At 52.5% G+C, this 13,402-nt stretch overlaps 1 protein-coding gene across 1 annotated transcript in view; it reads left to right on the forward strand.

Moving 5' to 3' along the window:
• Ube2j2 (ubiquitin-conjugating enzyme E2, J2) overlaps positions 1 to 11,657 on the forward strand; it is a 15,064-nt gene extending 3,407 nt beyond the window's left edge. The window contains exons 2-6 of the mRNA XM_013014152.1: positions 1,987 to 2,027; positions 4,177 to 4,279; positions 4,352 to 4,490; positions 10,067 to 10,147; positions 10,996 to 11,657. Coding sequence (XP_012869606.1) covers positions 1,987 to 2,027; positions 4,177 to 4,279; positions 4,352 to 4,490; positions 10,067 to 10,147; positions 10,996 to 11,280 — 649 coding nt within the window. The 3' untranslated portion in view covers positions 11,281 to 11,657. The remainder of the gene's footprint in view (positions 1 to 1,986; positions 2,028 to 4,176; positions 4,280 to 4,351; positions 4,491 to 10,066; positions 10,148 to 10,995) is intronic.
• The last annotated feature ends 1,745 nt before the right edge of the window (positions 11,658 to 13,402 follow it).

Raw genomic sequence — 13,402 nt, forward strand, 5'->3', positions numbered from 1 at the left:
TTTTTTCTTTTTGCTTATGTGGTGCTGAGGAATCGAACCCAGGGCCTCATGCATGCGAGGCAAGCGCTCTACCACTGAGCCACCTTCCCAGCCCCTCTTTTTTTAATGTCCCACAAGTGTTTACAAGCAATGTGGCAGCTGCGTACTGTACACGAACAACTCATGTTAGATGTTTATGGCTATGCAAAAAATCAGGTCCAATTGCATGCATTTTTTTTTTTTTTTGGTCGGTCATGGGGCCTGAACTCTGGGCCTGGGTGCTGTCCCTCAGCTCTTCAGCTCAAGGCGAGCGCTCTACCACTTGAGCCACAGCACCACTTCTGTTTTTTTTTTTTTGCTTATGTGGTGCTAGAGGAATCGAACCCAGGGCCTCATGCATGCGAGGCAAGCGCTCTACCACCGAGCCGCCTTCCCAGCCCTCCAGGGCCTCATGCATGCGAGGCAAGCGCTCTGCCACCGAGCCACCTTCCCAGCCCTCGTGTACTATTTTATTTTATATAAAGAGTTTGAGCATCTGTAGGTCTGTTTGTTACACTGAACTTGGGGGCCTGAGGTCTTGCTTATCTTTTCTGCTCAGACCACTTAAGCCACAGTGCCACTTCTAGCTTTCTGTTGGTTAATTGGAGATGAGTCTTACAAACACTTGTGCCTATACTGGCTCTGATCCGTGAGCCTCTGATCTCAAACTCCTACGTAGCTAGGATTACAGGTGTGAGCCACCTGCTCTTGGAGCATTTGTAGGTCTTGATATCTCATAGTGGTCTTGGGACGGATTCTCGGATACGGAGGATCCCTGTAAAGCATTAGCTAGCACCTCGTTCACGTGATCCCGTTACTACCAGAACCGCTGTCTGTGTGTCTGGGTGGGTGGCATGAGAGGTGGCCTCTAAGTGTTTGTAACTGCCGTCGTGGCTGGTGTTACCTGCTTTGGGTCCTTCTGTTTTCTTTGAGACCTGTAAGACCCAAATACCTTTCTACTGAGAGCCAGCGCCTTGTTTCTTTGTATGAGGGAGTATGTAGTATCCTTGCTGTGGGTTCTGGTTGAGTTTGAGCTCTGTGGGAGGAGGACTCCGGGGACATGCTCAAGGACAGCTCTTCTGAGGCCTGTTGCTGGTTCTGCCAGGGACCTCTGACCATGGGGCAGCATACTAGCTTCACTCTGCCAGTTGTGTCCTGCTTAGACTATGTGTGATACAGAAGACACAAAGTTCCTTTGTGTGTTGGGGTCTAGGGTCTCTGTGCTTGCACTTGGCTTTTTCTCTCAAGGCCAGTGTTCTGCCATTTAAGCCACATCTCTATTTCTGGCCCCCCCTTTTTTTCCTGGTTAATTGGTGTCTCATGAACCAATTTCTGTATGGGTTGGCTTCAAACTCCTCAGCCTCCTGGATAGCTAGGATTGCAGCAGTGAGCTTATTAACAGCACCTGGCTTCAGCACTCGCCAGGTTGGCCTTGATATCATGACCCTTTTTTCTGTGTCTCCCTGGTATAACTTAGTGAATTGTGAAGTGTAAACTTTTACATAATTTTTTTTTCCTTTGGTCAGTCGTGAGGCCTGAACTCTGGGCCTGGGCGCTGTCCCTCAGCTCTTCAGCTCAAACCTAACGCTCTACCACTTGAGCCACAGCACCCCTTCTGGCTTTTTTCTTTTTGCTTATGTGGTGCTGAGGAATCGAACCCAGGGCCTCAGGCATGCAAGGCAAGCGCTCTACCACGGAGCCACCTTCCCAGCCCTTTTGCATAATCTCAATAGAAGTTAATACAAAGAGATTGACCTTGCATGTGGAAGGTGCGCCTTGCTTGTGGAAACTTAAGAATAGGACTTTGAGATCCTGTTGCGCTGAGGCTCCAGCCCTTAGAGGGCCTGGGGCTGCACTGCTGGCACCTGCTCTGTCGCTGTTGACTGACTGTGAACGTCCCCGAAGCGACTCAGGTTCTGGAGAGTTGACAACCTTCAAATCTAAATAATGTTCTTTTCTCTCTCTCAGGCACTACGTTGTCCGAGGCCCTGAGATGACTCCTTATGAAGGTGAGTAGAACAAAGTCTGAATTCTTGCTTATTAAACATCTCATGTGAAAATACGTTTATTTTGGATATGCAGTGGTTAAATTGAACTTATTTGGAACATATTTCTTCAAATTGTAGAACTATTTGAATAGTTTTGTTTTTGGTCAGTTGTGGGGCTTGAACTCTGGGCCTGGGCACTGTCCCTCAGCTCTTCAGCTCAAGACTAGCGCTCTGCCACTTGAGCCACAGCGCCACTTAGTTTTCTGGGTGGTTTATTGGAGATAAGAGTCTCACGGACTTTCCTTCCTGGGCTGGCTTTGAACTATGATCCTCAGATCTCAGCCTCCTGAGTAGCTATGAATAGTTTTGTTTTGATTAGTATGTTTAAAGTGTATGTGTGGGGGGGGTAGGCCTTGAGCTCAGGGCTTGGGCACTGTTCCTGAGCTTTTTTGCTCAAGGGTATTATATTACCACTTTGAGCCATAGCACCACTTTGGTTTTTTGGTGGTTAATTGGCAATAAGTCTTATGGACTTTCCTACACAGGCTGTCTTTGAACCATGATCCTCAGATCTCAGCCTCTGAGTAGCTAGGATGACAGGTGTGAGCCACTGGTGCCAGGCTGATATGCTTAAGTCTTTAGGGAGACTGTAAATATGTTTCACCAGCATTTATTATCAGCTAGAGCTGGGAAATGTAAGTTGGAATAAACAATACAGTGAAGCCTTATTCTTCCGTTTCTAAAACCAAGGAGAATATCATAAGAGGCCTCAGAATCGTCTCTGAGCTAAATGAATGCCCTTGTGTGGGTTGGGTACTGAGATTTAGAAAGGACACAGGACTTAGCTCTCCTAGTTGCTACCAGGGCTTTTTCCTGCCTGGTTTTCTCCTTTAACTTGCAGTAAGTTGTGTGTCACGTAGATCCCTCCTCTGCCTGGTGCTTGAAAGGGGTCAGTCTGGCCCATCTTCTTTAAAGCACAAGGCAGTGTTTGCCATTTTTCACCCCTACAGGCAAAATGCTGGTGTCAGGAATGTCTTGGTGCCCTGAAGGCGCACTGCCCAGTGCGGGTTTTTCTGGGTGCTTCGTGCACACAGTGGGGCGGGAGGTGGGGGTGCCTGCTCTTCCGTCACCTTCTGCTGACCTCAGCCATTTCCCTGCTGCTGCTGCTGGTGTGTGTGTGCGTGTGTGTGCGCACGCGTGTGTGCGTGTGTGCTAGGTGTAATGCCCCTTCCATCACACGCATGTGCGTGTGCCGTGTGCCTTCTATCATATGTATGTGTGTGTGCTAGGTTTAGTGCCTCCTGTCCCTCAGGGGTGCGTGCGTGCGTGCGTGCGTTAGGTGCTTAGTGCCTCCTGTCCATCAGGGGTGTGTGTGCGTGCATGCGTGTGCGCGTGTGCTAGGTGTAGTGCCTCCTGTCCATCAGGGGTGTGTGTGTGTGCGCGTGCGTGTGCATGCGTGTGCTAGGTGTAGTGCCTCCTGTCCATCAGGGGTGTGTGTGTGTGCGCGCGCGTGTGCATGCATGTGCTAGGTGTAGTGCCTCCTGTCCCTCAGGGGTGCGTGCGTGTGTGTGCGTGCATGTGCTAGGTGTACTGCCTCCTGTCCATCGGGCGTGCGTGCATGCGTGTGTGCGTGCGTGTGCTAGGTGTAGTGCCTCCTTCCCTCAGGGGTGTGTGTGTGTGCCTGCATGCATGTGTGCGTGCGTGTGTGCGTGTGCTAGGTGTAGTGTAGTAACACTTGTCTCACACTGCCCTTTACTGTTAACGTCACTTGGGGTGGGGTACAAAGGAAGCCCAGGTGTTCAGTAGAGTGCTAGGTGGGGAATTGGCAGGATTCCATCTTGGGCATGTATGTCTGGGGTATATGACATGCATGGTGGGGTTCGTGGCCTTCAGAGCCAGCCAGCATGTATTTGTAAGATGGCCACAGGTAGTAGGGTACAGATAGTAGACTCCTCCCTACTGGAGCTTCAAGAGGACCCCGGTGTGCCTGCTGAGGGCATGCCACTGGGGTGTGGTCAGACACTGACAGGCAGGGTGGCAGGCCGTGCTGAGAGCAGGCGCCTGAGCCACTCGGATGGTCTTGGAAGGGTGGGCAGGAGGGGATTGGGACTCAGGCAGTCACTCTGTGAATGACTACAAGGCCCACGTGTCTCTTTCTGTTTTGATGCAGGTGGCTATTATCATGGAAAGTTAATTTTCCCCCGAGAGTTTCCTTTTAAGCCTCCTAGTATTTACATGATAACCCCCAATGGAAGATTTAAGTGCAACACGAGGTAAGCTTCTGGGGCTGCTGCCCTTGGAGTGTTGGGGGGGTGTGTTCCTGCTCACGAGCCCTTGTCTTACAGGCTGTGTCTCTCCATCACGGATTTCCACCCAGACACCTGGAACCCAGCCTGGTCTGTCTCCACCATTCTCACGGGGCTCCTGAGCTTCATGGTGGAGAAGGGTCCCACTCTGGGCAGCATAGAGACTTCGGACTTCACGGTGAGTTGGGTCCGAGTCTCCTGACACCATGGCCCTCCTTTTCTCCTGGGGTGACTGCTGCCCCTCGGGGTGAGGCTGCCCAGGGTCCCCAGGGCCCCTCTTCTTGGTCACTTGTGGAGACTGCTTTGTTCCAGGGGCCCGTAATGAAGCCCCTTGGTCTACTGTCTGCCTCTCCCTCCGTCTAACTAAGCCTCACATCCCTTGGCTTCTTTTGAGGAGATTCTGAGAGGTTCGGGATGGGGGACACATCTGCCTTACCTTTTTCAAAAAAGGGCGGAGGTGTCGCTGTGACTAGTGCTGCTCTGGTAGGGTTGGGGACGGGGCTTTGGGGTTTACCAGGGATTTTGCTAATTCGCTGTGTTTTTGTTGCTGGTTATTTTTTTTGGAGCATGGTTCAAACTAGAAGGGAACACCTTACCAGTTTGGCTTTTACTTCTGCATTCCATCCATTCCCTTTACTTCTTTCCCTTCCTCCTTCTCTCCCTCCCTCCCTCCTTCCATCTCTTCCTCTTTCCTCCCTCCCTTCCTTACTCTGTGTGTGTGTGTGTGTGTGTGCACGCGCGTGTGCATGCGTGTGCATTGCCAGTACTAGGGCTTGAACTCCAGACCTTTTGCTCTCAGTTTTTTTGCTCATAGGTGGTACTCTGCCACCTGAGCCACAGCTCCACTTGTAACTTTTTGTTGGTGGATTGGAAATGGATCTCCTGGATTTGCCTGTCCAGCCTGGCTTTGAGTGGGTATTCTCAGATCTCAACCCTGGTAGCAAGGATTACAGGGGGGCCATCAGGGAAGAGCCAGGGCGCTGCCGCAGGTCGCGCATCCGCACACCTGCTGCCCCAGAGCCCGGGCACTGCCGCAGGTCGCGCACCTGCACACCTGCTGCCCCAGAGCCAGGGCGCTGCCGCAGGTCGCGTACCTGCACACCTGCTGCCCCAGAGCCAGGGCGCTGCTGCAGGTCGCGCATCCGCACACCTGCTGCTCCAGAGCCCGTGCGCTGCCGCAGGTCGCACACCTGCACACCTGCTGCCCCAGAGCCAGGGCGCTGCCGCAGGTCGCACACCTGCACACCTGCTGCCCCAGAGCCCGGGCGCTGCCGCAGGTCGCACACCTGCACACCTGCTGCCCCAGAGCCAGGGCGCTGCCGCAGGTCGCACACCTGCACACCTGCTGCCCCAGAGCCAGGGCGCTGCCGCAGGTCGCGCACCTGCACACCTGCTGCTCCAGAGCCAGGGCGCTGCCGCAGGTCGCGCACCTGCACACCTGCTGCCCCAGAGCCAGGGCGCTGCCGCAGGTCGCGTACCTGCACACCTGCTGCCCCAGAGCCCGGGCACTGCCGCAGGTCGCGCACCTGCACACCTGCTGCTCCAGAGCCCGGGCGCTGCCGCAGGTCGCGCACCTGCACACCTGCTGCCCCAGAGCCAGGGCGCTGCTGCAGGTCGCACACCTGCACACCTGCTGCTCCAGAGCCAGGGCGCTGCCGCAGGTCGCGCATCCGCACACCTGCTGCTCCAGAGCCAGGGCGCTGCCGCAGGTCGCGCACCCGCACACCTGCTGTCCCAGAGCCAGGGCGCTGCTGCAGGTCGCACACCTGCACACCTGCTGCCCCAGAGCCAGGGCGCTGCCGCAGGTCGCACACCTGCACACCTGCTGCTCCAGAGCCAGGGCGCTGCCGCAGGTCGCGCATCCGCACACCTGCTGCCCCAGAGTTTCTTGTCCTTCAGGTGGGGCTTCCACGTTTCTCCCAACAGGTTTTCGTTCAGTACACGTCTCCACCTTGAACTGCCTTGAGCTATTGCTTCTTGCCTGCCTGCTGTTCTGGCAGGGTGTTTCAGAGAAGTCCGTGGGGACACAGTGGGAGCCTCGCTGAATACTGGAGTAGAATGTGTGGCGCCTGGTCTGAGAGGCAAGGAGGTATTGAAGGGCTGGAGTCCCCTGCAGGCACCGTCTGTACCAGACCCCTGCAGAGCAGAGGCGATGCCGTCTGAGAAGTTCACAAGAGGCTCTGACTGTGGCAGGCTCCCCTTGCGTGTCGGACGTGACTGCTCGAATGGGAAGGACCCCTTCTCCACCCACCCCCCCGTCCCCACCAGTGTTGCCCTAGCCAGACGTGCACTATCCAGGGGAAGTAGGTTGGTCTGCTGAAAAATGTTAGTAAGTCCGATCTTTCAGTAAGGACAACGTGTTCTAACCTGAGAGGAGGCTTTTGGGTCTTACCGGGGAGTGAGTCACCCTGATAGAGACCCACAGTTATTTCCAGTTCTGAGCTTAGTGCTGCTGAAGGTCTTGATAGGAAAAGGGTGGGACTCCTCCAGGGTTGCCGTGAGGACCGTCAGCATGTAGACTTTTGGAGCCGTGGGTTGGTAAAAGAACTTACCAAGCCAATTGCTGGTGGCTTTTATCTGTAATCGGAGGATCACACTTTGAAGCCAGTCCAGGTAGATAATCCTAGAGACTGTTGGTCTCCAATAGCAGAAATCATTAGTAGAGGTATAGCTCAAGCAGTGGTGTCAGCCTTAAGTGAAAAAGCAAGAGAGAGAACAAGGCATTGAGTTCAAGACTCACTTCCAGCACACTTACGCTTAAAGAATGCACTAAGCCTGGCGCTGGTGGCTCACATCTGTAATCCTAGCTACTCAGGAGGCTGAGATCTGAGGATTGTGGTTCAAAGCCAGCCCAGGCAGGAAACTGTAAGACTCCAGTAAACTACTCAAAAAAGAGAGACAGAGGGGCTGGGAAGGTGGCTCAGTGGTAAAGTGCTTACCTTGCATGCCTGAGGCCCTGGGTTCGATTCCTCAGCACCACATAAGCAAAAGGAAAAAAGCTGGAAGTGGCACTGTGGCTCAAGTGGTGGAGCGCTAGCCTTGAGCTGAAGAGCTGAGGGACAGCGCCCAGGCCCAGAGTTCAGGCCCCACGACCGGACCCCCAAAAAAAGAGAGAAAGAGAGCCAGAGAACCAAGCTGGGCACTGGTGACTCATGCCTTTAATCCTAGCTGCTTAGGAGGCTGAGATCTTAAGATCACAGTTCAAAGCCAGCCAGTCAGGAAACACTATGTTGAAAATGAACTTTACAACTTCGGTGGGGGGGAGGGAGGGAAGAAAGGGAGGGAAGGGATGGTAGGGTTTTTAAAAACAATGCTCAATAGGAAATGTACTCATTACCTTACTCATGTAACTGTAACCCCTCTGTACAGTATTTTTACAATAAAAAATGTACACACAAAAAAAATCTGGAAGTGAAGCTATGGTTCAAAGTGGTAGATAGCCTTGTGCAAAAAAGCTCAGGGACAGCATCCAGGCCTTAAGTTCAAGCCCTAGGACCAGCACACACACAAAACCAGAGTGTACTGAGTTAGGAGAAACATTTATTTGGATGCCACTAAAGGAAAGTGATGTAGCTAGACAGAAAAGGGCATATAGCACTGCCACTCCCCCAGTGAGTTGTTAGGCCATTTTATCTGACATTTTCTGTGCATGTGTGCTGGTCTTGGGGTTGAACTTGGGGCCTGGGTGCTGTCACTTTTTTTGCTCAAGACTACTAGCATTTTTTTTTTTCTGTTCTGGGGCTTGAACTTGGAGTTTGATCTTGGGGCTTGAACTCGGGGCTTGGGCACTGTCCCTGAGCTGCTTTTTCTCAAAGCTTGTGTTCTACCACTTTGAGCCACAGTGCCACTCCCGGTTTTCAGGTGGTTAATTGGAGATAAGAGTCTCATAGACTTTCCTGCCCAGGCTGGCTTTGAACCATGATCTTCAGATCTCAGCCTCCTGAGTAAGATTACAGGCATGAGCCACTGGCGCCTAGTTAGAAATCAAGTTTAATGTTCTTGATTGTTAATGAAAAGATAAGGCTTCATGAGACAGTGTGAAGAGCAAGAGCTTTAATACAGTAGGAAAGCAGCAGTGCTTTGCTCTACAGTATTCTGTTGAATTAGCTTTCTATCTAATGGGGTTTGGGAGATAGACTGTTGGTGCATGGGACCATGGGAAAGAATTGGGCCTTTGGGGGGTAGAGGAGGTGAATGGGGACCATGGGAAAGAATTGGGCCATTGGGGGATAGAGGGGGTAGAATACTGTCAAAGTAGAGCATGTGCAGCTGTGAAGCTTGCTGGAGGGTGTGATGTGTTGTGGAAGGGTGGGGACAGAGAATGGGATAGGGGCTGAGGTGATTGAAATAGTGTAAATGTGTGGCACTCACGCTGAACCCCTTCCCGGGACACCAGCTGTAAGCTAATGAAAAAGCGCTCTGAAAAGCACGGAAACGGTAATGGGAAAGACAAAATTTATTCTTCAGAAGTAGATGGCTTACCCCATCAAAGTGAAACATTTGGAAACGAAGCCACCGTGGAGTGTCAGCTCAGATGAGCTTCATTCAGATATACCACAAGGTCATGTAAGCCAACAGCTCCCCAGTCACGAGCAGGTCCCAGGGACCGGCCAGACAACAGAGGTGAAGGACAGCGAGAACGAGAGCGAGGACAAGAAATCCGCAGCTTCCAGCCCTCTTCCTCACAGCAGGGTGTGTGCGGGGTTTGGGCCAGTCAAAGCCTAAGCCTGTGGGACCTGCTGAACAGCGTGCCCCCGTAGAAAGCTGTGACGGGACTGTTTGTGAACTCTTGCAAATGACAGAGCCCGGGAAGGTTTCAGACCACATACAGTGGTTTAATAAGCTGTCTTTAAATGAGCCGAATAGAACAAAAGTGAAGTCACCTCTGAAGTGTCAGCGTACACCTGTCCGCCAGTCTGTTCGAAGAATTAATTCTCTGTTAGAATACAGCAGACAGCCTGGTAGGCAGAAGCTGGTCATCATCCCTTGGGCTGCAGCTTCGCCCCTGGTCGAGTCTGTGAGCTGTGACAGTGCCCTTCCCTGCCACACGGGGGGGGGGGGCGTCAGCAGAGTTCTCTGCTTCAGATACTCGCTCAGCTCCTCAGGACCCCAGGGCCTCATCGTGTGAATGGTCGGGTATTGACGGAATTCAAAGTCGAGCACGGGGCTACAGAGTCTGTGAATGCTTCTCTTCAGCCTAGAGTCTTTAAACAGGAAGTTGTATCTGAAGGCCAAATTAAGATTCCCTTGGATGATCTGATTAATCATGATATTTTAAGATGTGTTGTAAATAACGAGGGCTTTCCTCCTGGGATAAAAACAAGGGTCCTTCGGAAACCCTCGGAAAGAGAAAGGGTCTGGTACAAAGGATCTCCAAAACATCCTATTGGAAAGGCTCAGCTGTTACCAACAAGTAGACCTGTGGACTTGTGACTGGCACGTGTACCTGTCGTCAGTGTAAATAAAATTAGTGACTTGCAGGGCAGTGGACATGTTAGTTTGTAGCTCAGGGTGACTATGTAGTAAATTTTCCCTGAAACTTAATTTTTACCACAGGAACACTTTGAAATTCCATATTTGTGCATATGACTTTTTTCTTAATGATGGCAGTCTTTTAAACTTAGTTTTCCTGCAGTCTCTTAAAGCGGAGGTTACCCTTTACTCTCTTCAACAGTTCACTGTCTCGATTTACAAAAACAAAAGCAGCAAAAAAAAGAAAAAGCACTCTGACCCTTCTCTTCTCTTTCTTCATAGAAAAGACAGCTGGCAGCACAAAGTCTAGCGTTCAATTTAAAAGATAAAGTCTTTTGTGAATTATTTCCTGAAGTTGTGGAGGTAAGACGGCAAAGTCTTCCTTTCTATCTTTCTTTTTTTTTTTTGTCAGTTGTGGGTCTTGAACTCTGGGCTTGGGCGCTGTCCCTCAGCTCTTCAGCTCAAGTGAGCGCTCTACCACTTGAGCCACAGCGCCACTTCTGTTTTTCTGGTGATTTATTGGAGATAAGAGTCTCACAGCCTTTCCTGCCTGGGCTGGCTTTGAACCGCAATCCTCAGATCTCAGCTGCCTGACTAATTAGGATTACAGGCGTGAGCCACCGGTGCCTGGCAAAAAGTCTTCCTTTCTGTTGAAAGCTTTCAGATTCCATTCTTTCCAGGACTCCAGGCCCTTGTGGGAGCTACAGTCTGCGGGGTATTTGTACTGGCCAGGCCTACGGGTACACACTCTTGCAGACTGGATCCTCTTCCAGGATCCCCGGTGCTGCACAGGCAGCCTTGAGGACAGCGTGTGTGGCGTTGGGTGCTGGGCCTGGCCCTGGGGTATGGAGCTCCCGCCCAGGTGGGCTCTGGGGCAGTGCCGTGGGCCAGCAGTGGTTGGGACCGCGTCAGCTGCAGGTCCTCGAGCTGAGAGCGCTGTGTGCGTGAGGCGGGGCACGGGCTCACGGCTGTGCAGGCCTGGGTGGTTGGTTCAGTATTCCTCCCAGCTCAAAGACCCTGTTCTACCCCTTACCTATAAAAGGGGGTAATTACGGAGCTCTGCCTGTTTTGGGGGTGTGTGTCAGGACTTGGTGGAGGTGGTGGTAGTGGTGTCGGGGGTTGGAGATCTCCATTCTAGCTTCTGAAGGGACTTCATCGTTCATGTCAACTGAGCTTTCTTGTGTCTTTTCCTCCCCCTCCTTCCTCCCCAGGAAATTAAGCAAAAACAGAAAGCACAAGATGAACTCAGTAGCAGGCCCCAGAATCTCCCCTTGCCAGATGTGGTTCCTGATGGGGAGACACACCGCGGCCAGAATGGGATCCAGCTCCTCAATGGGCGCGCACCAGGGGCCGGCCCAAACCTGGCGGGGCTCCCGCAGGCCAACCGGCACCATGGACTCCTGGGCGGCGCCTTGGCGAACTTGTTTGTTATAGTAGGGTTTGCAGCCTTCGCCTACACGGTCAAATACGTGCTGAGGAGCATAGCACAAGAGTGAGGGCCGAGCCGGAAGGCCGGACACGCCGCCCAGCGCGAGCGCCCGCCAGACTTCACAGGCCACCGAGAGCGCCCGCCAGACTTCACAGGCCACCGAGAGCCCGCCCAGAGCGCCCGCCAGACTTCCAAGTTTCACTTTCTAGACACTAAAAAGAAAGCGAAAAACCAAAATGTGTGATTTGAAGGAGACGCAGAGTCCAGCCCCCTCTTCTCACCCGTGTCCTGTGGTGTGGTGTCTGCTGGCGCAGCCATGGCTGGGTCCCTCAGACTATGATTTTATAGCTTATCTCCTGTGTTGTCTTTGGACCTGTTTAGTAAACTTGTTTTTCATTTTATTAGATTTGGTCATTTAAAAATACAAACTCATTGCCTATCAAATTCTGTGTGTGTTCTTGGCAGGCCTGGCGGGGGTGGCCGGGCCGTGAACCTATCATCGGTGCCATCTTGGTGGGGCACAAGATGGCCCCCGAGAGGGGCCCAGGAGATCGGCCTCAGTCAGAGTGTGTGGTCGGAAGGACACAGCTTCCTTCTCGTTTTTACTGTTTTTGTTACGCTTTTGTGCCGAGGAGCTTGAGCCCCAATTTCTAGTTTTTAGCCATTGCTTGTCACTTGAGCCACACCTCTGGTCTGGTATTTTGTTAGTATATTGGAGATGGGGGTCTCACGGGCTCCAGGAGACTCCACAGCCCTCCAGGCTCAGCCGGGGTTACTGGTGGGAGGCCCCAGCGGCCCCAGGCTCGGCTGCCAGGATGGAGGGATCCGTGTGACCACGAGGTGTCGCCATTGGGTGGGAAGGGAGCGGCCCTGCCGGCGCCCTCAGCCTCACCCTAGACTGTCCCCTCTGGCTCCTCGGGTGCTGTGGGGCTGGAGGTCCCCGGGGGCCTCTTCTTGACTGCCTCATGCTCACATGTCCAGAGTCCTTGGGGCTGGTTCTGTACACCTTGCGGCTTCCCTGCCACGTGAAATGTGGGCACACTGACCTGTGTCACGTGACCTGTGGGAGGTGGCGGTTCTCGCCCACCTGAGAGGGCACGCGAGCCTCGTGTCAAGGCCCACAAGCCTGAACTCTGTCCCTGAGCCTCTCTACTCAAGGCCAATGCTCTACCGCTTGAGCCACGGACCCTTTCCTGGTGGCCAACCTCGGTTATCTGTCAGGCCTGCATCGCCTGCAGCTGGTGTTGCTGATAGTAGGGCCTGGGCCTGCGTCTTCCTGTTCAAGAGTGTGTGTTGCATGTGTGTTGTGGGTGTTGCTAAGGTATTTGTGTGTTGTGGGTGTTGAGGTATTTGTGTGTTGTGTGGGGTGTTGAGGTATTTGTATGTGGGGGGTTTTGAGGTATTCTTTGGGGGGGTGCTGAGGTATTTCTGTTGGGGTGTTGAGGTATTTGTGTGTTGTGTGGGTGTTGAGGTATTTGTGCTGTGGGGGTGCTGAGGTATTGTGGGGTGTTGAGGTATTTGTGTGTTGTGTGGGTGTTGCTGAGGTATTTGTGGGGGGTGCTGAGGTATTTGTTATGGGGTGCTGAGGTATTTGTGTATTGTAGGGTGTTGAAGTATTTGTGGGGGGTGTTGAGGTATTTGTGGGGGGTGTTGTATTTGTGTGTTGTAGGTGGTGAGGTGTTTGTTGTGGGTGTTGCTGAGGTATTTGGGGTGCTGAGGTATTTGTGTTGTGGGGGTGTTGTTATGTGTTGTGGGGTGTTGAGGTATTGGTGTGTTGTGTTGCTGAGGTATTTGTGTGTTTTGTGGGTGTTGCTGAGGTGTGTGCTGTGGGGTGTTGAGGTATTTGTGTGTTGTGGGGTGTTGAGGTATTTGTGTTGTGGGGTGTTGAGGTATTTGTGTTGTGGGGTGTTGAGGTATTTGTGGGGTGTTGAGGCATTTGTGTGTTGTGGGGTGTTGAGGTATTTGTGCTGTGGGATGTTGAGGTATTTGTGTGTTGTGGGGTGTTGAGGTATTTGTGTTGTGGGATGTTGAGGTATTTGTCTTATGGGGTGTTGAGGCATTTGTGTGTTGTGGGGTGTTGAGGTATTTGTGCTGTGGGGTGTTGAGGTATTTGTGTGTTGTGGGGTGTTGAGGTATTTGTGTTGTGGGGTGTTGAGGTATTTGTGCTGTGGGGTGTTGAGGTATTTGTG

Source organism: Dipodomys ordii, unplaced genomic scaffold (genome assembly GCF_000151885.1).
Source record: "Dipodomys ordii isolate 6190 unplaced genomic scaffold, Dord_2.0 Scaffold22, whole genome shotgun sequence".
NCBI classification, from domain to species: Eukaryota; Metazoa; Chordata; class Mammalia; order Rodentia; family Heteromyidae; genus Dipodomys; species Dipodomys ordii.